The sequence below is a fragment of the Aspergillus glaucus genome (genome assembly GCF_001890805.1).
Source record: "Aspergillus glaucus CBS 516.65 unplaced genomic scaffold ASPGLscaffold_6, whole genome shotgun sequence".
NCBI classification, from domain to species: Eukaryota; Fungi; Ascomycota; class Eurotiomycetes; order Eurotiales; family Aspergillaceae; genus Aspergillus; species Aspergillus glaucus.
In genome coordinates, this window is record NW_019170458.1 from 422,095 (window position 1) to 446,669 (window position 24,575).

The 24,575-nt window shown below is 46.6% G+C and overlaps 7 protein-coding genes across 7 annotated transcripts; 4 read left to right on the forward strand and 3 right to left on the reverse strand.

Moving 5' to 3' along the window:
• Positions 1-1,182: 1,182 nt before the first annotated feature.
• ASPGLDRAFT_167826 (uncharacterized protein) lies at positions 1,183-2,898 on the forward strand. Its single transcript, XM_022542653.1, has 3 exons — positions 1,183-1,737; positions 1,793-1,876; positions 1,928-2,898. The coding sequence occupies exons 1-3, from the start codon at positions 1,233-1,235 to the stop codon at positions 2,737-2,739; spliced, it is 1,401 nt and encodes a 466-aa protein (XP_022402685.1). The 5' UTR covers positions 1,183-1,232; the 3' UTR covers positions 2,740-2,898.
• An 825-nt stretch (positions 2,899-3,723) lies between these two features.
• On the forward strand, positions 3,724-5,402 carry abd1 (mRNA (guanine-N7)-methyltransferase; the record flags this gene model as incomplete). Its single annotated transcript, XM_022540324.1, has 3 exons — positions 3,724-5,108; positions 5,155-5,321; positions 5,368-5,402. The coding sequence occupies 3 exons, from the start codon at positions 3,724-3,726 to the stop codon at positions 5,400-5,402; spliced, it is 1,587 nt and encodes a 528-aa protein (XP_022402686.1).
• Positions 5,403-10,270: 4,868 nt separating this feature from the next.
• ASPGLDRAFT_44981 (MFS transporter) lies at positions 10,271-12,640 on the forward strand. Its single transcript, XM_022546134.1, has 3 exons — positions 10,271-10,907; positions 10,985-11,967; positions 12,042-12,640. Exons 1-3 carry the CDS (start codon positions 10,616-10,618, stop codon positions 12,345-12,347), a joined length of 1,581 nt encoding a protein of 526 aa, XP_022402687.1. The 5' UTR covers positions 10,271-10,615; the 3' UTR covers positions 12,348-12,640.
• A 365-nt stretch (positions 12,641-13,005) lies between these two features.
• Positions 13,006-15,260, reverse strand: ASPGLDRAFT_44982 (cytochrome P450). Its single transcript, XM_022546135.1, has 9 exons — positions 15,078-15,260; positions 14,896-14,978; positions 14,707-14,837; positions 14,594-14,639; positions 14,263-14,533; positions 14,002-14,184; positions 13,873-13,941; positions 13,537-13,768; positions 13,006-13,460 (listed from the first exon to the last, which is right to left on the reverse strand). The coding sequence occupies exons 1-9, from the start codon at positions 15,195-15,197 to the stop codon at positions 13,084-13,086; spliced, it is 1,512 nt and encodes a 503-aa protein (XP_022402688.1). The 5' UTR covers positions 15,198-15,260; the 3' UTR covers positions 13,006-13,083.
• Positions 15,261-15,923: 663 nt separating this feature from the next.
• ASPGLDRAFT_145975 (uncharacterized protein) lies at positions 15,924-17,999 on the forward strand. The gene is made up of 3 exons (XM_022541870.1): positions 15,924-17,001; positions 17,068-17,207; positions 17,289-17,999. The coding sequence occupies exons 1-3, from the start codon at positions 16,013-16,015 to the stop codon at positions 17,906-17,908; spliced, it is 1,749 nt and encodes a 582-aa protein (XP_022402689.1). The 5' UTR covers positions 15,924-16,012; the 3' UTR covers positions 17,909-17,999.
• Positions 18,000-18,562: 563 nt separating this feature from the next.
• On the reverse strand, positions 18,563-20,790 carry ASPGLDRAFT_122246 (Zn(II)2Cys6 transcription factor; the record flags this gene model as incomplete). Its single annotated transcript, XM_022540305.1, has 3 exons — positions 18,563-18,971; positions 19,042-19,715; positions 19,774-20,790. The coding sequence occupies 3 exons, from the start codon at positions 20,788-20,790 to the stop codon at positions 18,563-18,565; spliced, it is 2,100 nt and encodes a 699-aa protein (XP_022402690.1).
• Positions 20,791-21,269: 479 nt separating this feature from the next.
• On the reverse strand, positions 21,270-21,693 carry ASPGLDRAFT_44992 (uncharacterized protein). The gene has a single exon (XM_022546136.1). The coding sequence runs from the start codon at positions 21,499-21,501 to the stop codon at positions 21,328-21,330; it is 174 nt and encodes a 57-aa protein (XP_022402691.1). The 5' UTR covers positions 21,502-21,693; the 3' UTR covers positions 21,270-21,327.
• Between the last annotated feature and the right edge of the window lie 2,882 nt (positions 21,694-24,575).

Here is a 24,575-nt window from a genome sequence, read left to right on the forward strand (position 1 = left end):
GCTTTAACACCGCAAAACAGCCAAGATCAAGAGGTTGCAAAAGGTGTGATGAGTGTGGTGGCATACAAACTGGTATAATGTTGTTTTCTTCACAAATTTGATCGAATTTAGGTGTAAGGTGGCTCCCATGACCATCAAGGATTAGAAGTCGATATATACCCTTCATGCGACTTGATGTTGAAGGAATAAATAGCTTTTGAAGCCACCGAAGTCCAATTTCACCAGATGTCCAGCCATTTGGGCTGACTTCAAAGTGCCAATCGCCTGGAAGGCCATCAAACCAAGACTCAGTAAAGACCTTGCCTTTGAAAATAATACATGGAGGCAAGGCCCACCCCAAGGCATTTGTACATTCAATTGATGTAACCCATTCACAGTTTTCAGGTTGTAAAAGTGATCGCTGACCATAGTATTCAGACCTTGTTACTACCTTTGCAGTAGCAGTTAAACCCATTGCAAAGCCAGTCTCATCAAAGTTGTAGATATCATCAGGGTTGATGCCATATTGAAGTATCGTACGTTGCACGCAATCAAACCACTCTTTGATGATTTTTGGGTCTTCGCATTTTGCGCGCTCGTAATTATAGCGCCTCGAGAATCGGGATGAAAGCTCAGAATGCCTTTTTATAAACTTTGAGACCCAGTTCTCACCAACTGTTTGAACTGGGGTATCACCACGTGCTGCGAGTAATAGATCCGCCATTTCTCGTACAGTAGAGGGCCGAGGCGCTGCTCCACGGTCATCAAGGGAGAATATCCATTGGACAAGCGATTGCTCTTCGTTTTCAGTCAATTTATGGCCATTGGCGCGTGTTTCACTTCGAATTGTAGTGCCACGGAGACGCGCACGGAGGGTTGATTCAGGTACATTAAAGTGGCGCGCTGCTTCGCGAATAGCACGAATTTCTTGTTTTTTAATAGCCTGGATAGCTAGTAAGATCCTACCCTCTTGCTCTATTGATTTTTGAGAGCGTTGAGAGCGAATTGGTGGCATAGTAGGTGGTTGAAGAAGGAAGGTCTAACTAATTAATTGACGCGTCTTACGCTAGCTGCGCAGCTCGGTAGTGGATTACGTTAACCAGATGTATACTGCCTGGTTTCTCAGGCATAAAATGAAATAGTTATCCTCTTTGGGTATGGCGCGGTACATCATCTCGAAGACCGCAGACCAACAGAACAACCACTTCACTTCACCCATCCTCCTTACCCAATCCAGCTATACAACCAGCAGAATGTCCTACGCGCTAGAAACCAAAAAGCGCAAGTTCCACCGAGTCCTCGAGTCCCTAACCAAACCCTCAGCCCCCGACCAACAAGCCAAAGAATCCACTACCACCGGAGCTCCGACAACAGCACGCGATGCGATCAAGAAGATCCGCCTAAGCAAAGACGATGACACCTCCTCTACCTCCTCCATCAAAAACTCGATTCTGAAAGTTGCCCGACCCGGCACGCGAGCATCCTCTGTTTCGTCGACAGCGCGACCAAGCTTCGTCCCTTGGGACCGCGAGCGCTTCCTCGAACGACTCGAGACGTTTCGGCGGGTGGATCGCTGGTCTTCGAAGCCGGCTGCGGTTAGTGAAGTGGCTTGGGCGAAGCGGGGATGGATTTGTACGGATGTATCGCGGGTGACGTGCGTTGGGGGCTGTGGTGGCTCGGTGGTTGTCAAGTTGCCGGACGAGCTGGATGAACTGGATGGTTATGATGCAGATAAAGTGCAGGAAAGAAAGGACGTCCGTATGTTGCTCTCGGCTCGGAATTGGGAACCGATGGAGATGCTAACCGGTTGCAGGTGCAAGGCTCGTAGAGGAATATACAAAACGGTTGGTCGAAGGACATGGTGAAAACTGCCCGTGGAGGAACAAGGGCTGCGATGGTACGTTTTTACAGGCGCACTCTATTATTCAATCGATGCTAACCTATTCAGCTACAATTCATCGCCTACCCCTGGCCAATCCTGACGTAGCAATCTCTGGTCTACAAAAACGGTACTTGAACTTGGTGAAGATGGAGGATAAACTACCAGAGGAAGCCATCCAAACACCGGAGTCGCTTGATCTCGACGAAGTCATCAACGTGTTACCAACCGGATTTGTTGAACCAGACAAGCCGAATGAAACGACCGAACCAGAAAAGCAGCCAGAGGCGACACAGCCAAAAACGATCAAGCCGGGGATAAAGGAAGAGGGTGAAAATCAAGAGAGCTTCCCTCAAGCTCAGGAAGAGATATCTCAGAAAATCACGATCAACAAAGAAGCTCTCGCATTGGCGCTCTTTGGCTGGGATACTGTCTCGGGCGGGACAGCAGGGCTGGCTGCGTGTGGTGCGTGTTTTCGGCGGCTTGGTCTTTGGATGTACAAGCCAAAGGCGGATGGGGCCGAGATTGACAACCCGTTGGAAGTGGCCAGTGAACACATGGAATACTGTCCCTGGGTCAGCGGTCAAGCACAGAGCGGTACGGGCAAGCCGACTGATAAACCAGAGACACTGCGCAGTGGATGGCAAGTCTCGGCCCAGGCACTGAAAGTGAAGCATCGTCGTCAAATTCGTTCGACTGCCTCGATGGACACTCTCCGCGCTGGTTCCGAGACGCCCTCCATGATGGATGGGTCAGTGGTAGATTCAGAGGTTGATGAGGAGGCCAAGAAGGCTACTGATCGAGAGTGGTGGTCTAAGATCCGGCGAATGCGGCAGGTCTTGAATGTCAATTCTCCTAGGAAGTCGACCCCGGGGCGTTAGATGCGTTGAATCAGTTGTTCTCCTGTTATTACTGCTTTGGCACAAGCACGGCGTCGCGGTCATGTTATTTGGTTCTTATGTATATACCCATTGACATTCATAGATTTTCAGATATTCAAGTATTTTAATGCATTTGATCGCAATTCTGGTGACTTCTCCACACCCCTGCTGTAACCTCTATCGATTCTCTCCATAAATTTCATCCAACTCTGTATATGATTCTTTGTATACTCTTCAATCTTCACTGTAGTGAATCTCTTCCGAATGCGGTAAGGGGAACGACGGAAAGCGCTGGTCTCAACCAAGGAATCCAGGGAAGGGAGCCGTCAGTGAATGAGCTTTGTCTTCACAATGAGCGAGCCATCTCTTCTCATCACCCTCATACTCCCCATATAAACCCTCTAAACCACAACATGAGCGACGGCCGGCGAGTGTCAGGAGGCGCCATGTACGATCCCGCCCGCGACGCCTGGGCTGACCGCGACGCCGACGCGGGCTCTTGGCCTCAGCGCCGCAGTGCGGACCATCAGGCCCAGTCGCACTCGCCGCCAGCGCCAGCGCAAGCTCCCCGTCCTGTTTCTCCGGTGCATGCTGTTCCTATTCCTGGTCCTGGTCCGGTGTGTACATATCTTTTTTCCGCTTGTTTGTCTTGTGCTGCGTGGTTGTTCCGAGTGCGCTAGTAGCTGGTGTGGGTATTTTCCGAGGCTAGCTAGTGAAACTGGTTTCTGCGATTCGTTGTTCGTCCTTTTGTTGGCTTGATTGAGGTCAATTCTTTTACTGATTAGTCTCTGGGTGATATAGTCTTCCCATGATACAGAGTCGTCCGTGCAACCAACTGCGCAAGAAATTTCTACTGCCGCGCCAGAAGAACCACCACACCGTCACCTCTCTACGGAACAGACAGGAGCCCCGGAACCCGATAAAGAGACCACTCAGACCACTAAGCCTACTAAGAAGAAAGGAAAACGCCCAGCTACCAAAGCAATGGACAGCCCCGACGCCACTAGACCGGCCTCCGAAGCCACGGACTTCTTCGCCAGCCCATCCGACCCAAATGGCGACAAGAAGAGAAAGCTAGGTGAAGAAAAACCAGAGGACACAAAACCAGGATCAGACCGCCCAGTCTCCAAGCGCAAGCGTCTCGAAGAACGGCATCAGAAGCTACGCAAACGTGGCCGGACACCCCCCTCTGCTTACGCACGACGCGATGCAGATGAGAACTCGGGCCGCAGTCGTGATACCCCGAAAGATCGCTCGCCTTCGCCGCCTCCGAGAGCGCCTACTCCTGAAGCGCAAACGCGGCAGCGCAAGCGGCCGGGTGGTGGTGCGAGGATGGGGCTTGTTGATCGTGAGACGATGCGGCGGAGACAAGAGGAGCGGGAGCGTGCTCAGGAGCAGGATGCTATGCGGACGTCTCATGTTCGTGGGATGACAGATGTTGTTCGTCAACATTATAATACGGTGCCGCAGCGAGGAAAGGAATGGCGGAAGACGGAGAGTAAAATTAAGGGCCTGCGGAGCTTCAATAACTGGATCAAGAGTACTTTGATTCAGAAGTTCTCTCCGGATGAAGAATTTGTCTCGCGTTACAATGATGCCAAGGACTGGGCGGAAGGCACCGGGCCAATGCCGATGGATGAAAAACGTCTTCTAGTGGTCGACTTGGGTTGCGGCAAAGGAGGCGATCTGGGCAAATGGCAGCAGGCTCCGCAACCAGTGGACCTTTATGTTGGTCTCGACCCAGCGGATATATCTATCGAGCAAGCCCGTGACCGCTACAGTTCGATGAGAAATGGCCGCGGTCCGCGCGGACGTCGCGGCCCACTGTTCCATGGCGAGTTTATCCCCAAGGACTGCTTCGGAGAGTACTTGGGCGATATCCCCATCATCCAGCAGGTCGGGATCGACCCAAATGCAGGCCCGGGAGGTTCGGTTATGAGCTCACGATGGGGCGGTGGTGGCTTCGACGTGGTCGCATCGATGTTCGCAATCCACTACGCTTTCGAGAGCGAAGAAAAAGCACGCCAGATGCTTCGCAATGTCGCCGGGTTGCTGAGAAAGGGTGGTCGGTTCTTGGGCGTGTGTCCCAATTCGGACGTCATCAGCACACAGGTGGCCCGATACAACACGAAGCGCAAGGAACGCGAAGCAACCAAGCAGGAGAAACCAGAGGACCCTGAAGATGGTGAGGTCGAAGAGGATGACAACAAACCGGCGTGGGGGAACAGTATTTACCAAGTCCGGTTCCCTGGTCCTGCACCTGATGATGGTGTCTTCCGACCACCGTTTGGATGGAGATACACCTATTTCATGGAAGAAGCTGTAGAGGGAATTCCGGAATACGTCGTGCCCTGGGAAGCTTTTCGAGCGTAAGCCCCCTTTTTCCCATCTTACAGATTACTGCTAACCAATCAGTCTGACCGAGGACTATAACCTCGAACTCTCCTACCGCAAGCCATTCCTGGACATCTGGAAGGACGAACAGAACGATCCTGAATTGAGACCACTCAGCGAACGTATGGGAGTGCGGGATCGAGAGACTGGTGCTCTGCTGATGACGGAGGAGGAGAAGGAAGCAGCCAGTAAGTGCCGTACTTATATATTGAATGAATTGTGCTGACATTCTAGGTTTCTATCACGCATTCTGCTTCTACAAGGTTTAATGTCAGCATTATTTAGACATACAATTGAATACTATTGTACGGAGTACCAACTTTGACCTTTTTATAGCCATATTTTTCAGGTGTCTGGAAGTAGTTAACTAACTAACGTAATTCACAAGCGAGTGGGCCACACAAGCGAGTGGGCCACCCACCCCCCATATCTAGTATTTAAATGCATTTATTTCTACCAAAACGCCAATTAATTAACAAAACAAGCTATCTGGGTTTATCTGGACATGCATTTCTCTTATGTCCTTCATTTCCACAGGTACCGCACTTCGGTAAAGCCCTCGTACGCGGCTGTAAAGGTGGTGAAGGCCGTCTTGGCCGGGGGGGTGCTGGAGCTATTGGGGCCTCGATCAGGGCCTCAATTAGCTCAACAGCCTCCTGAACTGAAAGGCCGCCTTCATGGGGTATCTGCCTTTTAGACCGTGTACGCTTTTGCTTCTGCTTCACGTTCAAAGCACGTAAATCACTTACTTCTTTCTCAAGAATAGCAGCTGATTGCATAGTGATTTGGCATGCTTTAAGAACTTGATTTATTGCAGAATTAAGCGGACTGGGTGGGCTCTTTGAGCGCTGCCTTAATAAGGCTTTAATTGAGGATGCTTGCTTCTGTAATTGCACATAGTTTGAAGGCGTTTTTGGTTCCCAATCACTATCCTGACTCACAGGGGGGGTTGGTGTACGAAGACGAATATTGAGCTTTGAAAGCACCTGATCAGGGTCAAAAGGCACTAAACCAGCTGCTGCGAAGCCATTTTTGATAGTATCAGGTTTGTAAGCCTCAATTCGTGCATGTGGGTAGGCCTCAAGGAAGTCTAATTTGTCAATATGGTTGATCCCAAGACGCATTTTGGTTTCAACAAGCTGACCATATGATCGCTTTAACACCACAAAACAGCCAATATCAAGTGGCTGTAAAAGATGTGATGAATGTGCTGGCATACAGATTGGGATAATATCATTTTGACTGCAAATTTCATCGAATTTTGGTGTCAAATGACTACCATGGCCGTCAAGGATCAAAAGCCAATATTTCCCTTTTGTACGAGTGATTGTTGATGGAATAAAGAGCTTTTGGAGCCACTGAAGCCCGATTTCATCTGAAGTCCATCCATTTGGGCTAACTTCAAAGAGCCAATCACCTGGGATGTTATCAAACCAAGCCTCAATAAAGATCTTGCCTTTAAAAATCACACATGGAGGCAAGGCCCATCCTGAGGCATTTGTACACTCAATAGCAGTTACCCACTCACAATTTCCAGGTTGTAAAAGTGAGCGCTGACTGTAGTATTCAGCCCTTGTAATGACTTTTGCAGTAGCTGTTAAACCCATTGCAAATCCAGTCTCATTGAAGTTGTAGATATCATCCAGGTTGATACCATATTGAAATATTGTATGTTGCATGCAATTAAACCACTCCATGATAATCTTCAGGTCCTCACACTTCATGTGCTCATAATTATAGCGCCTTGAGAATTGGGTTGAAAGCTCAGGATGCCTTTTCACAAAGTTATAAACCCATTTTTCACTGACTGTTTGAACTGGGGTAGTTCCCTGCACTGTGAGAAGAAGATTTGCAGTTTCTCATACAGTAGTAGGTTGTGGTGCTGCTCTGCAATCATCAAGTGAGATAATCCATCTTTGAAGCAATTCCTCTTCAATTTCTGTTAATTTATAGTTGTTGGCACAGGTTTCAGCTTGATTAGGAGTACTGTTAAGACAGTGGAGGAGAGTAGACTTCAGGACTTCAAAATGGCGCACTGCTTCACAAATAGTGCTAATTTCTTGCTTCTTAATAGCCTGGATAGCTAATAAGATCCTACCCTCTTGCTCTATTGAATTTCTAAAGCCTCGTGTGCGAATTGGTGGCATAGTGGGTGGTTAAAGAATTAGATATAATTTCTAGACGCGTTTTCGCGTTAGGTGGACCACTCGCTTACATGGACCACTCGCTTACCGATCACGTTAACTATAGTTAGTTAGTGGCCGCTCGCTAGTTAACTAACTAATCCACAAGCGAACGGCACACCCAAGCGAGCGGCGCACCTCTGTATTGCATACTAAATGGCCCTTTTTACAACCATGATATCTCAACCACTAATAATTAGAAGATAATATCTTAATAAAATAAATATCTCTTAGCAGCATCACCTTTCTCATCTTCTCACCATTCAATGAATGATGCCTCAATACTAACAGGTCCCTACCGCGGCTAAATAATCTCTCTACTGCTGCTTCAGCAGCTGGAATGGCAAGATAGTCCCTCGCTGCTGCCGCCATCCTTGGATACTCATTTCTGTGTATACGCCAACCATGACAATAACCAGTCTTCTTCTTTTGTTGCGGATTCATTGACTGGATTCTGGCACTATAGGTTCTTCAAAGTAGCGGTCAATATCTAAACGCTGGATTGCTTGCTGAGGTTGCAGTTTCTGCAGGAAACGAGCTTCAAGACTCTGTCGCTTGTCACCCTGATAAATTGGCACTTTTGACAAGTCAGGCATGGGCTTCAGTGTGTATTGTTCATGCAGAGTCTCTTTTACACTCCCAATAATCTTTGCTGCCATGACCTGTCCAAGCTCCTTTTTCAGCAAGAGCGTTTTGAAACGTGGGTCTAAAATGTGTGCTATGTAATATGCATCTTGCGCGTCCATAAGTTCATAGTATTTCTTGTACTTCTTCAACCCTGCAGAAACAGCTAAAGCAATGTCTGAGCTGAAGTCTGAAAAGTCTCCCTGCGCAGAAGCTGCTTCCTCCAGCATGTCATGCACCTCATAGTAGACAGGAATCACTAGGCTGATCTGGGATTGATGTCGAGAAACAAGCTGTGTAAACTTATCAAACTTGGAGAGGACCATTTCAACCTGTTGCAGCTGCGACCAATCGTCTGGAGTAAATTGTGGGAACTCATTTTGATGTTCTGTCCATTTCTTAACCTGTGCTTTGGCCTGGAGGCCATCCTGGATCATGCGGTAGGTGGAGTTCCAATGGGTCTCAACATCGTACTCAATGAACTTATCATTCAACCCATTTGACTGACAAATTATCTTCCATTGCTGTCGTCGCTGAGGCATCCTGGATATCCAGAGTGTCATTATTCGAAGCCTAGCCAGTGCAGAGTGTTGTCCGATTTTCTTATTTTCTTGCAAGAGATTACAGGCTTCCATGGTCACTCTGTGATCTCCTGATTTCAGTGCAGAGAGAATATCACGGACAAGGAGATTGAGCACATGTGCCAGACAGCGGATATAGCTATCTACGCCCTGAAAGCGGAGGTGTCCATTCTTTGAAGAGCTGGAGTTCTCTGGATTATATTTTTCAATGAGGTTGAAATAGAGCTCAGACATAAATGTATCATTGTTAGAGGCATTGTCTGCTGTGATGCTAAGCAGCTTTTGTTCAATGTGGAGTTCGGCAAGCAATTTTTGCAGCAGTTCAGCCATATTCTCCCCACTGTGTGATCCAGCAAGCTCACTGAAGTCCAGGACACGTTCTTGATACTCAAAATTTGGTGTTAGCCAGTGGCCGATAACCCCTAAAATGGCTTTGTGATTCTTGCTAGTCCAGGCATCCATGGAAAGAGCAATTGTTGAGCATGTCTGTGCTAGTTCAGCATTTAACTGGACCCGGCAATGATCAAAATCCGAGTCAATGCGACGGACCACGGTTTGAGAAGAAGTGAAGGGAAGAGGAACATTTGGCAAGTCCTTGAATATCTGCTAAAATGCTGGGGACTCAATGGCTATGAAGGCCACATCATTTGTCACAATCCATTGAATTATATTCTATCCCAACAGATCTCTGACATTATGTTCGGTTCTGGACTGAAGCATATGGAAGCAATCGATTGCTTCCCAGTCATACCAGATGCTGTGACGGCCCAACGCTGCGTCAACAACTGACGCAGACAAACGACATTAACACACCAGAAAAGGCATTGGTGATGTCAAACGAACGCCTATGAAACCCCTCCTTTCCATAGACAGATTTCCTTTTCTTTTCTTTTCCCCAGATTCGATATTCTCGTCGATGGCTACAATAGTCTAGATAGGAATTCAATTCGTCAGTATCTACTATTCTGAGCCCGTGACAGATGCCTCATCTAGATCTTCCTCACACAGTCTTTCAAAAGTATTGTGTTTGGCTAGATGCAACTTCATGTTGGTTGTAGAGTTTGCCCTTGCAAAATCTGTTGTCTTCCAGCCGCATTGAATGCATTGTATCTCTCAACCCTCCAGCAACTGACTGCTTTACTTGGGTCGCCATAGTTTACTTGGAAGTGGACTGGCATTGAATTGACTCCAAAGCCATTAATTAAGTGGTTTAGTGCGGGACTTGCTGTGTGATTTGAATGGCTGAAGGAAGGGCTTTAGAGAGGCTTCTTGTGGAGCTTCCTTGCGGAAGGGATTCTGAGGGAGTAGGTAAATCAGGACGCAGTTGACTAGCTGAATCTTCTGGGCCAACTGATTCAGATCGATCTGGTGGGGGACCCATTCGTGGTTTTTTTTATGATACAATCTTCAAGATCTACTTCATCATCGCTTCCACCATTCAAAAGGTGATAATTTATTTTCCGAGAGCGTTGAGGACGTGATGGTGGCTCAACGGATGAGCAGTCAGAGACACCATTGTTTGAGGCTTGCAATTCAGCATCAGACATCATAAAATCTGTCACTACCAAAATAAATGCAGACAAGAAGTACTATCTCCAACCGTGACACGACTGGATAAACAAACTACACGTGATACGCTCTCTTTTATTGGCTGCAGGGTGGGGCTGTCCCTGGTTTGGTAAAGGGTCTGATATTCGTACGAATATTGGACGTGCGAATACAAATATTCGTACAGGTTTGCAAATTACAAATGCGAATGCATCGTGCCGACCCCTAGGCAATAGCCAAAACATATACTAAAATTTCTACTAAGTCAACATACCAAAACCGATGGATCTCATCCTCGGCCGATCATCCTCGGCCGACGTCGTGCGAGGCCTTCCATACGCAACATTTCCCGCGTTACTTCTTATATAAATGGGTTTGTCCATACAGTTGGGGCCTGACATTCTTCTCATTAACCCAGAAATTCTAAAATCTTTCTCTCTCTCTCTCTCTTTTAGTTGAAAACAAATACCGCTTCAATAACCCTTGTTAAGTCGAGTTTCCTGCTAGACACCATCACTAAACAGTACCAGGGAACGGTAGCTGGTCATGTCGGAAACAGAAAAGGGTATTCAAAATTCACGTTCATCTGCAATTGATGATGGAACTCCCACAAAGGATGCAGCTGCAAGGGAAAACCAAGAGGTCGAACAGCAGACGCACGAGGAACAGCCAAATGGAAGCATCCCAGTACCAATACGAACCGGCTTTTTGTCATCTCTGGTTATAATCCCCCCAATTGCAAACACTACGCATTACAGCCGCCGCACCAAATGGATGTTGACTATTATTGTTGCGTTGGCCGCATTGGCTGCGCCACTGGGCAGCAACATTCTGTTGCGTAAGTGGTGGACCAAATTTTGTTTTTTTTTTTTCTTCCCCCATACCAGATATCATGTGTCTAACGCGAGAAAACAGCGGTTCTTGTTCCCATCTCGGAGTACTTCCACACGTCGCCTACAGTGGTCAACTTGTCCGTGGCACTATATGCGCTTGCTGTTGGCATCACCCCACTGTGGTGGTCGCATATGGCTGAGAACCATGGCCGACGCGTGGTCTACCTGCTGACGTTTCTCTTGCTTTGTGTCTTTAATGTTCTGTGTGCTGTGAGTACCAGCATGGGTATGTTTATCGGAATGCGACTCCTGGCGGGAGGGGCATGCGCATCGGTTCAGGCTGTTGGTGCCGGGACCATAGCGGATTTGTGGGAGCCTCAGGAAAGGGGGAAAGCCGTGGGAATTTTCTCACTGGGCCCCATGCTTGGACCACTTGCGGCCCCAATTATCGGCGGTGCTCTCACGATCCAATGGAACTGGCGTAGCACACAATGGTTCCTTGTCATTTACGGCTTCGTGATTTGGGTGGCTATGGTCTTCCTGTTGCCTGAAACGTCATCAAAGTTGAAAATGAGCAGACAGGAGGAGGACGAGGACTCGAGCTCGCACAACTTGTCCGTTTTTGCGAAAACAGCGCGCAAGGCAAAGCAGGTTGCCTGGCTTGTTGTTAGCCCGGTGGCGTCGGTGAAGCTCCTCGCTTTCATGCCCATTCTGATCACGGTGTACTACACCAGTATCACTTTTGCCAGCAACTATTTACTCAACATTTCCATTCAAACCGTCTTCTCCTCCCCTCCGTACCAATGGTCGACCCTGATCGTGGGACTTGCATACGTTCCCAGCTCCTTAGGCGCCGTCCTAGGTGCTATTATTGGCGGCCGGTGGACCGATTATTGCATGAAACGTGCTGCGTACAAGGCAGGGAGGGTAGATGGCGATGGAAAGCTTGTCTTTCATCCGGAAGACCGGATCAGTGAGAACGCCTTGGTTGCTTCTATCATGTACCCGGCAGCCTTGCTGTGGTGGGGCTGGTCAGCTGACAAACATGTATTCTGGCTTGTGCCGGTGAGTGAATCTGAGCAAAATGAAGGATGTCTGTTGTTGCTGTTGTTGTCGTTGCTGATTATATGAGGATATAGTTGATAGCAAACTTCTTTTTTGGCTTTGGATTCATGCTCATCTCCAGCGTGACCACGACTGTGATGACAGAGTTTGTGCCACGAAAAACCACCAGTGGTGTAGCTGTCACCAATCTTGTCCGCAACAGCATGGGCTGTGGTGCTGCTATTGTTGCACAGCCACTAATCAATGCAATTGGGAATGGCTGGCTCTTCACCATTGCCTTCTTTGTCTGCCTGCTCAGCGCGGCCATTGTCGTCCTCATGAAGAGGAACAGGGAACGATGGAGCGAGAAAATGAGATCCACTATTGATCAGACGGGTTGAGCTGGAAGACAGCCTTGGTGGGCTGGTTGGTTTGGGCAAACACAATCCAATCTTGCTTTTGGAATGCTCGGTTATCCCGGAAGGTTTCTTCAGTCTCCTTTACTTTTGTTTCTATCAGTCTCATTTATGGAGTATGTTCCCCGAGATTGTACGAGATTTGTTCTTGGACATCCCTGGTGAAAAATAAGTACATAACAGTTGGACTTTTTTTGGGGCGGGGGAGCCACTCTGATCACACCAATATGGCTCCGCTTTCTAAACAATGCTCATAGATATTTATTAATAATACATAGAGTTGGTTTGTGTTGCGCTCCTTGTAATGGGACCTCAACTTCATCCTATAACTATTCTGAAGACCAGTTCAATCTTAGCGTATGCTTTCTCTTATAACTTCGCCTACAAAACCTCCCCGTGCCCATTTCTTTTATGCCTGGATCTCCTGCAGCTACGCATGGTTTTCTTTCACGGTGTTCTACCCCTGTATTTAAATTTATCCAAGTCCTTAGGCCTGGAACTATGGTAGGATATCTTAATGCTGACAGGTCACTATCGTTCTTTCTTATCACATTGCTTTATACCAGATCTATTCTACAACCAGCAGCTGATCAATTTCTAGAAAGTTAAGAAAAATTCCAATGAAGAAAGACTTTACGATGAGACTTGCTAGATTAAGGGGTTCTTTCGCCGTACCATGAATATTATATGCCCTTAGGGTTCTGTATCTATTTTTCTTTCTTCACGCATGTACAATTGGCGTAAACCCAATCTCCCCATCTGATGTCACAGTAAACTTGTCCTGCCTAATGCCATCATTTTTACCTGGTTTTATGTCATATTGTTGCACAATGGAAACCAGCACAAGTTTCAGCATAATTTCTGCAATGTTCTTGCCCAGACATCGCTCACGTCCAAATCCAAAGCGGAGAAATGCATAGCGATACGACATAGGCGACATGCTAGCAAACCGCTCAGGACGGAAGAGCTCACTATCAGAACCCCAAATGGCAGGCGTAGTGTTCAGGCGTTTCCAGTCAATGATAATCGTTGTCCCTGCTGGGACATAATATCCTTCGATTACCTTGTCAATTGCTGTCTTTTCAGGTAGAGAGAACCCTGTTGTTCAGCCGGTTTGGTTTATTGTTAACAACCATAGTTTTCCCAATGAATACGCACAGATAACGATACTTACAGAGTGCAGGACACATTCGGATGGATTCCATGACAGCATAATGAAGAAGCGTATCCTTTTTGGCAATGTAATCTTTGATATTATAGGATTCTTGGCTCTGCGATGCTGCGATTTCTTCGCGGAGGGCTGCCTGGAAAGGCTGATTTTCGGAGATGTTGATGAGGAGAGAAGCAGTTACGGTCGATGTCACGTCGATATTGGTGAAAAGCAACTCGTCCATTGTTTGCAGGAACTTGTGACAGGGATATAAAATTTTAGCACAAATTATAAGGAGTTTTAGATAGAGAGAGGGTGTTAAGAAAGAAAGAAAAAGATTGGCATGAGCCTGAGACGAACCTCGGTTTCCGACATATCACCCAATTCGACACCTTTGTAGATCTGTTCAGCTGGGCTGCGAAGCCCTTCCTACTTTGAAATTAGCAAGAAAAAATAAACAAAAAGATAAAAACAAAAAGGAGCCCATACAGCCTTCGCTCTTGCAATGACATCGTGGTTCAATTTCTTCCAGCCTTTTTGGAATGTCTGCATTCGTTTCCTAGACTCTGTTGGGAGAATATTGAAAAGTTTGGAGACTGTCCATTTTCCAAAGAAGGCATCAAACATCAAAGTATCGTGAAGGTCGTTCAGATGAAGTAATTCTTCGTATGTCTTGTTCAGGTCAGCCGAAATTTTTGCAGGTTGTATTATTATACATTATACAATGAAGCAACAAGTTCATTAACTAACCTCGTCATTAAGGGCCTCGCCATAGGCAGTCAACGCAATCAAGCGAAAAGGTAAATACCGGCAAGCCTGAGTTGCATTCCGAAAAAAGGTGTTTGCAGCATGTGAGTTGCAAGATGAGCATTTGGGCAAGTCAGCCACCCAGTGCCTGATCTCTGCAGCGAATGTTGGTACCATGTCCATGCTGGCCAAGCGGGAGAATCCTGGGTTAAAATGGGCACGCATCATGGCCCATTTCCGTCCTCCTTGAACGCCAACCGAATTACCGAGAAGCCTTATATATTATACCAAAAAGTCAGGAAAGCATTACAAGAAAAGACAATACTGTACCTACCGGCCAAAACAGTCTCCGAGATTCATATTCTTCGGTTTCATATGGTCTGGGAATAGAATCAGAAAAACAGCATCTTGCAACCAAGGAAAACCAATAAAAGAAAATACACATACCTTTGGCATCTTTCCGAGAGAACTCCCGCAATTGTTCCGGCTGCGTGATGACAAGCTCTTGGAAGCGCCCATTTTTGACAAGGTACGGGTCATTTCCAGATACTTCACTTCCCTTTTGGGAAATTTCGGGACTACCATGAGTCGGTTAGCCATGACGCTTTCCTTCAAAAAAAAAAAAGTCGAACTTACCCATGAGAGAATCTTTGGAAGCGCGTGTCTTCCTTAAAAGCTTTGACTTTGAAGCCTTCGCTATTCGTAAAGGCTTTTGACCCCTAGTATCAAGTCAATTGACCATCTTCACCATACAATAAAAACAAGGAAGAACAACAACAGTGGAAAGGGGAAATGCAGCATGGAAAAAGAGAACTCACATTTGTAAGAAACCTTGCACAAAGAGCAAGCAATGCAGAAAGAATGGAAGTAACAACCAGATAGTCCCAGGCATGGATATTGGGCATTGCGGATGACATATTCAAAGTAGTGGGCTCCATTGTACTAGTTAGTTAGTATCAAATAGGCTTCGCTTCGACGGGTTGATAGTTGACAAACTCTGCATTTCCCCAGGGCGCCTGGGAGGTTGCTTTTTAATACTCAATTGAAAATCGATTGAAAATCATATGCAAATTTTATGGAAAAGTAGTGGTAGCGTGTATTTCAGCTGAGACATGCTGAGGCTCTGGTAATGCATGCTTATAGGTCTAGTGCTTATATCTAGAGCTATAGTTATGTATGCTTACGGACCTAAACATATACTTGTAATATATCTCGACGCAAGCTTACAGGTCTAGACACGTACGTACAGGCCTAAGAATGACATAATGTCATAGAAATCTTTTCTTTTCTTTTCTTTTTTCTTTTTCGGGTATGTTGAAGGTGATGCTACTAATTGTCAGTACCAATTTGTCAACCTTGTTGCGCGTGCGCGTATACCATTATTATGTCACGTGACACACAGCCACGCTTTCCCTGAACAGTCCTAACAGAGTAAATAGTATCAAGGGAATCTTAGCATCCACTGACTGGAATCCTCTTCGTGTAAGATTTGGTGAATTATTTCAAAAATATTGCCAATAACTACCAATATATGCAAGCTTACAGACCTAGCATGACTACTATGAAGAACAAAGGCTCCGAGCAAATAGCCCCATTAATGTAATCTTATTTCCGACTCCCTGTAGTCTATAAGGGAAACACCTAGCAGAATGGAGGAAAGGAGGGGAGCCGCAGTCTGTTGCTGTTCACTTCAGGGCAACTTCGTTGATTCAAGTCTTCGGAACAACAGTTACAACATTTTCCTGTTTTCATCATGACTTCATTCCTCTTTCCTGCAACCACAGCATCCCAAGGTCTGCGCATGCGCAGAACCTACGGAACAGTTTACACGGACATAGTTAGGGCATCATCGGATGCCATCGACGCTCTGTCTCTTTATCGCCGTCTTATCTTCGCTGAAGGACCCGGAGCAGAAAACGTTGGTTTCGCGGCATTCGATGCTCACGTTGGTGACACGTCCTGTCAGCTGCGAGCTTGTATGTTACTTGACCTGACAAGACAACACAAAGAATGGGCAGCAGCGGGCAGTGGACACGTAACGTGGCTTGACAGTTACATCGAGAAGCTGAGGAAGGTACACGAAAATGGACGAGAGGTGCTTGCTAAACTGACCTTCAACCGCATCCATCCGGAAAAACTGGGAATTGGGGCCGAGGAAGATACACCCACCGGTATCTTGAACCATTTGGGATGGAGTGAGCCGGAGATACCCGGCTGTCCTGAAGGTCTCTATCCAAATCTGCTGGAGGCATCCTCAAATGGTTTCGGTTTCCAGCATTCTTATGAACGTACAAAGGGACTGTCATTGGGAGCTATAGGCGAATTTTCGGTTGCCGTTGTTCAGGTTGGACAACCAGCAGAGAAGAAGAAACCCCGCGCAAAGGCGTATGTGTCGCCACTCTTGGACAACAACAGTACCGATGCAGCTGCAGCATGGGACCCAGTCGACACAAGAATTCTTGTCAGGTTCCTTGTATATTCCTTTGTACTTTCCAAGTACAAGACTTTCCGCCAGTTCAAGCATACTGTGGGTGGGCGCCTTCATCCCGAGGCAGCAATCTGTGAGGGTGATTTTATGGTGCATGATGTGTGGGAGAAGAGTGTTTGTGATTATAAGTATTCAAAAGCTCCACGGCGAATCAATCAGGAGTTTAGAGCCTTGCAAACCTGGATTTCAGAGCTGAGTTGTGCTTGGCTGTGTCATATAGCAAAGGAATCCACGGCCTCTCCTGGCATTGGGAGGTAAGTATCTAATCTCAAGAGATGCAGTATAGAGAAACCATTCTGACCATAGACTATTCCAAAAAGCCTAATGGTACAGACCCTCCAAAATTCTTCAAAGAATTTAATGTGCATCCCAACATATGTGGGGTACCTGGCCATTCGAGAGCGATGGGGCAAGTACGGAGACTCTCTGATCCTGGTTGATCGACATTTCTGCAATGATGGTAAGTGTTTCATTGAAGCAAAGGCCCAAAACAGACCGGGGGACAAGAAAGCATGCAGAGACTGACATTAAATAAACAAAGGCTACCATTCCAACTTCTTCCTTGCCACGCTGAAACTCGAAAGCACAAATGCAGGCTCTGAAAGTGGGCGCCCACAGCACTGCCTTCCACTGAAGCACCAGGTCAGCTGGAAGATTGAGCGGATCAGTAAAGACTGGCTCTTGAATCATCCTGAACAGAACATGCCACATATTATTGTCATGGGGAACAGCATCGATGGTTCCGACGAAGACTATATGAGGGCAAACACAACCAGCCAGCGACATGATAAACCAGATTGCCACCACAACGAGGAGCACGTTCTGAAGTTCCTAGCCCATGACCATGATCGGCTTGCCCTGTCCTTTTTTGCCCAACACAGACACTACGCCTTTGATTTGAATGGTCAAAATGGAGAGGATGGCAATGCACTCCATGAGCATGCAGTAGTGGCGGAGCACATGGACCATTTCTTCCCCGAGCTGGCTCGAAAATGGTCCGATTCAAATAACGAGGCAGACGAGATGGGGACAGCAGGTGCTTCTCTGCACATGTTTGGTTGGCAACATGCTTTTACCGAGACCAAGGGACGCATTGCAAAAATGGTTTCTGAGGCGAGAGACACATTACCTATTGCTGCACCACTCAGGAAACTGATGTGAAATCAATGACACGAGTCAGCTACGGCTGCCTAATTATCTTTACCAAATAGCTAGCTGCGTACAATCACTCACCTTTAATTCCCATTCTGGTCATTATTACTTTTGCGTATTTGAATTTTCCCGTGTCGGCAACCTTAATGGATTGATACCTGTCGAGTATCCAACCTCTATGACGAGCCCGTCTGCCAGGCCTCTCCGCGTAGCTAGCCACATAGGTCAATCAGAACACTCCTTTATGACGTCCCACACATGTTGCTCCGTGAAGTCACTGGTGATAGCCAGTCAATGATTGCCTACCCCCTTTTTTGTTGTTGTTGTTGTTGTTGTTGTTGTTGTTGTTGGGGAAGGAACGTCTAGTTATTGGTCATTGGGGTTATTCAGCAATCAGGATAACTACGTGGTCAGATCTCACTGGTTTGTTTACGGACACCCTCTGTCTTGTTTCCGTTATCGTTCTTAGACGTGATTTTCCTGCGCGTAGCATGCAGGAATGAACAAATACGACGAGTCTTCACATCCCCATGGCTGTTGCTTTCTGCTAATATACCAAATTCGCTGCCTCATCTCACAGGATGAAAAGTACAGGATGTAAGAAACACGCACAAAAATATTGCTTCGGCTAGCACACCCTCTCGGGTCGACCAAAGTCTCAATTCAGGTAATATCCTCTGGGTGTGTCAGCCAGTCATCAATTCTAGAAAAATCCATATCCGCCATCATGAATGAAGGGTCGAAGCCCCCGGGGTCGGGCAAGTCGGGCAAATCAGAAACTTCGGTCTGGTCAGGCGCCGGGGACAAAACGTGGTCAATTTTATTCTTTAAGAATGACCACACTCTGCTATCACTATTGGCGTGAAGACCCCGCATAGCTCGAAGCGTCTGCCTTCCCCGCCGCAATAGCTCTGGATCTGGCTGAGATTCGGAATTCTGAAGTTGACATATGATGTAGGAAGTGGCATGGAGTCCTGAATGTGAGTCAAGGATCCAGTGAAAGGAATCAAATCCTTGATCATGTCTCATTCGGATGTATGATTCCAGCAGATTGAGAGATTGGGAGAAGATCCTGTAAATTTCTATTAGCCTCCAGACTTGCAAACCATACAAAGCTCGGACCAGACAAAATAGCCACCTACAAAGTTTTCAACACCGGAGGTAACAGACAGTAATTTCCGTTTGAGAATTGGTAGTAAAAAATAATCCAAAACTTCCATTTGATGTGATTGGCGAGATTCAAGACACAACGATGGAGAGGAATACTAGAATCACAGTGACAGAGATACAACATTTGGTTCTTCTCCAGTGTTGTCTCAATTAGAATCCGCATCTCTTGCTCTTCATCAGCCTCTGGCTGGGAAACGGAGCCGTGACTGGCAAAAGATTCCAAGTGAGAACTTCTGATGTCAGGCGACTGTCTCAGAGATATTTTGTGGAGCAATTGCTGCATGCAATGGATTCCGTTGAGACGAACCAGTTGCATAGTCATATCAGTGAACTGCCCCGGGTCATATTGGTCCGGCAATGGGGCCTGCCCTGGAACCAGGTCTTCATCATTCACATTAGATGGTAGCCTTGTGGTAAAAGAATTAGCTGTTATAAAAGGCGGCAATCCTTGGGACGAAGCAGTGCGAAAATCAAGATAGAATATCTGATGCCAGAGTCTCCGTCGGACTTCAACTTGGATGGCATCCATCTTTTTTGATGGGTACAGAGTTGGCTCTTGATGGAGACCCAGAGACTGTGCAATCCGGATGGCCAATCCAACCAGCGCCCACACACGTTGAATATCATCATCACGGCACAAACATGTCTGGGAAAGAAAATTTTTAATTGAATCCGTGGTAAACACGAAAGATATCTGGACATACCAGGAAAAGGACAAAGGCTTGGAGAACTGGAATAGCCGGACTGGAGAGCAAATCCTGCTTTTCTAGTGCTAGCTCAATACCATTTTGGAATCTCCGCAGTAGACCCGACTTGGATGTACCAAATCTGATTTCCACTGCTGTCGGATCCATACTATAAACGGCCGAAAAAAAGATCCCAAATGCCAGGGGCTCGAAGTGACTGGGCCTCTCCAATCCATAGAGGTCTTTGAATGCCGGCGACGCATAAATTTCCAAGCTTGATAAATATGTTTGAAAATGCTGCTGTAGGGTTGGATGGTGCACGAGATGAATTATTGGTTCAACTTTCTTGGTAAAAGTGTCCAGGAAAAATTGGCAATCAGCTAAAGTTTCTGGGTAATAAAGCGCAATCTGGTTGTCATTTAACCCTGAGCCCAACAGTAGACCCATAAATGACGAGTGAGGAGGATGCACGTTGTATGGCAAAGGATGCTTGCAGCCACCATAATACTGGTGACTAAGAGCTGTCAGGTCTGTTGACTTTGTGCGGTCCATTACCACATCCTTGAGGTCAGGCGCTTGCCCATTCCCTGATTGGTTAATGGCACTACCCAGTTGTCCAGATCCACTGACTTCTTTGACTGATGCCCAATGCAAGGGTGATACAAGACGAGAACACTCTTCATCAAGGATGAGCACGCCATTTGACTGGCTGTGATCCTTCTTTTCTTCAACCGGAGCAGACTCAGAACGAGGGGAATTCGCACATGATTCCAATGGAGTAGTTCTTTGGTAGATAGAGGGAGCTTGCAGTCCGTCTAACGACCTTTCTGCGGACCTAGTCTTTTTAACAGTTCGTCGACTTCGAACGGTTCTGGTGATGGATGAAGGAGAAAACGACCTCCTCTGCGGGGAACCGGATGACTGGTAGGCGCAGTTATAATGGCCTTTTTGGCAGGCCGAGCATACCGGCGTCAGACGGTCACATCGAACTTTGCGACGGCGACAGGTGAGGCAGGAGGTAATTGGACGATTCATGGCTGCTGTATTAGTAGTCGTCTTGACGTTGAGGACATCGGAATCTTAGTAGTGATGACTCAACGGCTTTGGTAGGTGAGAAGTTTGCAGTGTTACTTCTGCTCTAAAAATGACAATATTGTAAAACCTACTTTCATCAAGACCAGGCAGGAAAAGATGCATTGGACCAAGGCATACGCCAGCTGACGTAGAGCGGACCAAAAATGATACTACAAAGAGAGCAAGGAAGTGGTTTGGGGATTCGGATCCGGATTTATTTAGATTCCGTTTCAGCCAATCACTGTCCGTGCATGCTTTCCAAATACTTGGAGTCATGTGAGGTGGCGGACACCTCAGGCATGTACGGCTCAGGCCCGAGGTGAAAGCGCTGTAGCAACCATTTCCTGACTAGTTACCTGTTACAGCGGAGTATAAAGGCCTTTTTCATATATTGATATACTAATATATCGGAAAGGGCGTTGGAAAAAAAAAGTTTATTTCGGGTCATTTCCATCACAACAACCACTACCATCACTCATTTCACAATCGCTCTCACGACTACCAACAGTGTCTCTCCTTATCTCCATGCTCTTTTGTCAGTTTTCGGAACCGTTTCCTTGCAGCTTCCAAGTAGTACTGTAGTTTTGGATCATGCTCGAAAAGATCAAGAACAACTCCCACTCTGTAAACCTCTTGGAGTTCTCCTACCATCAGGTCGACCTTCCTATTCATGCTATTTCCGCCGGTTCCTTCCAAGCGAGAACATTTTATGTGACCAAACAGCGTATATATTTCGCTTCTCAACTTGGAAAATGTAGATGACTGGATATACTTTTGGTAAGTAGGTGGGTTAGAAAGAGAGCAGGCAAATCATCTACAGATATCCAACCATTGGCTGCCGAGCTTGCTGAGGACGAATGGGCCACATAAGGTAGGGAATACCCGTATCGTCCAAATAGCCTGCACTCTTCGACACGTTCGCTGTAATAGAAGTATCTTCCACGGCCGTAGGCACCACTTGCAAATTTCCTGGAATACCAGACAAGACATTCCCTTGGCCCAGAGGATAGAGGCTGGGACTGGTTGTGCTGGTCGGCGAAAGATGGCAATCGGGACTGTGCAGGGAGGTAACCACAAACTGAATCGATACTGAAAATCCCTGTTTTGTTGCTTTCTCTTTTCATATTTTCCTTCACCAGTTATTCCTGTTCTGGCCGGGCTCGAACGCTCACGACCAGCAGACTTTGCTGTCATGAGTTGGTATGCTCTAGGTACAGCGCTGTACAGCAGAACTCTAGGGCAGGATCTATGGTGAACTGTATTCTCTGCTGTACAGTTAGTTGTGTGGATACGGTGTGCAGGGTGCTCCGCAAGTCACAAGTCATGGAGAGACTATCATTGGAAGAAATTGTGGGTGATAGACCCCTGAATCCTACGGTTGCTCGTATGAGCATCGTATCATTGTAGCGTAGTTTTTTAGCGTGTTTAGTTACTAAATATCGCATTATTATTGGCCAATATACTCACTGCTCAATTATACTGCCGCTTCCTATGACGCGTAGACACAATTTAAAGAGTTCTTTGGGCTCTGACCGCAGAGCTTCCCAGATACATATTTCTTTTGATGGTTCCATCTCCACCTAACACTCCTGATGTCTCCATTTGTACGCTTATATTGTAGCACATGTAAACATGAGTTTTTTTCTGGCTGGGAAGCCCTGAAAATGTAGTCTCGATAGTCCAATCGTACTGAGTGTAAACTCTCCAGTGCGAACCTCAGAAGTAATACTGAGAGTATGCCTCACTCATATACCGTCTTGTTCTTAGGTGGTTCAACCAACTGCCTCGATGTACTCGCTATAACTAGATTACAGTATTACAAAAACCGCTTGTTACCCTTTTAGGAATAACATGACCGCTATACTAGGCTCGACGCCTCATTGTTTCAGCCGGGCTCTCGGGCATTGGGGTGGAGATAGGGAGGGCGAAAGCGAGGAATAGACTCCGTACGTACTGAGGCTGCCATCACGAAGGATCAGGCTGTTGGTCATGACTGCATCCGGCCCCCCAATCGGCTCCGAGACACTTGCTTACCCGAGTCACAGCAGGCGGAATTTGTCAGCACCAAAGGATGAGCTATTTGCGAAATTTTTGGGTGATTTGTAGATCGATGGATTGTGCAGTGCTGGAACAGAACACTGCTAAAAGGCTCATATAATTCATGTATGTATGTATGTATGTATGTATGTATGTATACATACGAAATAGGGAACATTAGCAACCCGCCACGCAGTAAAATTAGACGAATCCAGAAAGGCTTGTTTCATATAGTGTAAACTCAAATCCTAATTAGGAAGTGCCTCCGATGTCTGTACATGTATTGTAGTCGGGGAACCACACCCACTACGCGCCCAACCCTATTCTTCGCTGGCCCAGGCAGAGACGTCCCCTGCGGTATTCAATGCAGAGTTTCGCTTCGTGTATCTACCAACTAACTACCATACAATTCATTCAGTTATCGTCGAAGCAGTTCCAGTACGCGTAGTATTCATTCTTTTCTTTTCTTTCCTTTTTGCTCAGTCGTTTTCTCTACGGAGTCTTCTGCTCTTTCCGTCGTTCTCTTCACCTACAGCCATATCGACCCGCTGGTTCTGATCCAGTCTTGAGTGTTTCCCCGTTGTCAATAACTCATACAGAGGGCCTTCTACAGAGCAGGAATCAGGTTGAAGAAGCTATATCTACTGTACCTGCTGAACCAGCATCAGAAGCAGAACAACACCCTGTACAAGCACCACTATGATGCAGTGGTTGTCATAAGATAGGACATAGGTGATTGCAATGTCCTAATCACAATAGTAATTAGTTTTTATATAGAAATTCATTTTTGGGGTTCAAAATAGGCCTGCTTTCTGACATTCGTCAGGGAGTTGTGCGGCTCGCACGTGTGCGCGGCTCACTAGTGGATTACATTAACTAACTAACGTAATCCACGGCCGAGCCGTCCACACGGCCGTCCCGTCCACTTCCTCCGCAATTTTCCAACAATCATACTTCAACGCGTCATTTTGTCACCACCATCATCTAAAATGCCTCTTTCTCAAGAAAATCGAATTCAAATGGCCATCAGCGCGTATAGAAGCAAAAAAATTCAATCAAAATCAAAGGCAGCAGCAGTTTTTGGGGTGCCAAAGTCTACTTTTATTAATCGGCTTGATGGAATCCAACCACGTTCAGAAACACGTGCCAGTGGCCATAAATTGACTGCCGTTGAAGAGGAATCTCTTGTCAAGCAACTTCTCAATGCAGATAAACGAGGTTTTTCAGTCCAGCCAGAGTTTTTACATGGAATGGCACAGATCTTACTTCATGAACATACAAAAGATCCCACTGCAGTCCTTGGAGTCAACTGGGCCTCTTCCTTTATTAAACGCCGTCCTGAACTACGTACAAGGTATAATCGGAGGATAACATACCAGCGTGCAAAGCAGGAGGACCCAAAGGTCCTAAAGCAATGGTTTGGGACTGTGCATGATGCTATTAAAGAACATGGTATACATGAGGATGATATCTGGAATTTTGATGAGACTGGCTTTGCAATGGGTCTCTGTACAACTTCTAAAGTTATTACTGCAGTGGAACGCAGTGAGAGACCTCATACAGTTATCCAGGGAAATCGTGAATGGGTCACAATCATTGAATGTGTGAGTTCTAAAGGAATCACTATACCACCAGTGGTTATCTTAAAGGGGAAAGAGCACCAAGCTCCTTGGTATCAAGAGTCTAATCTTCCTCAAGATTGGAAGCTT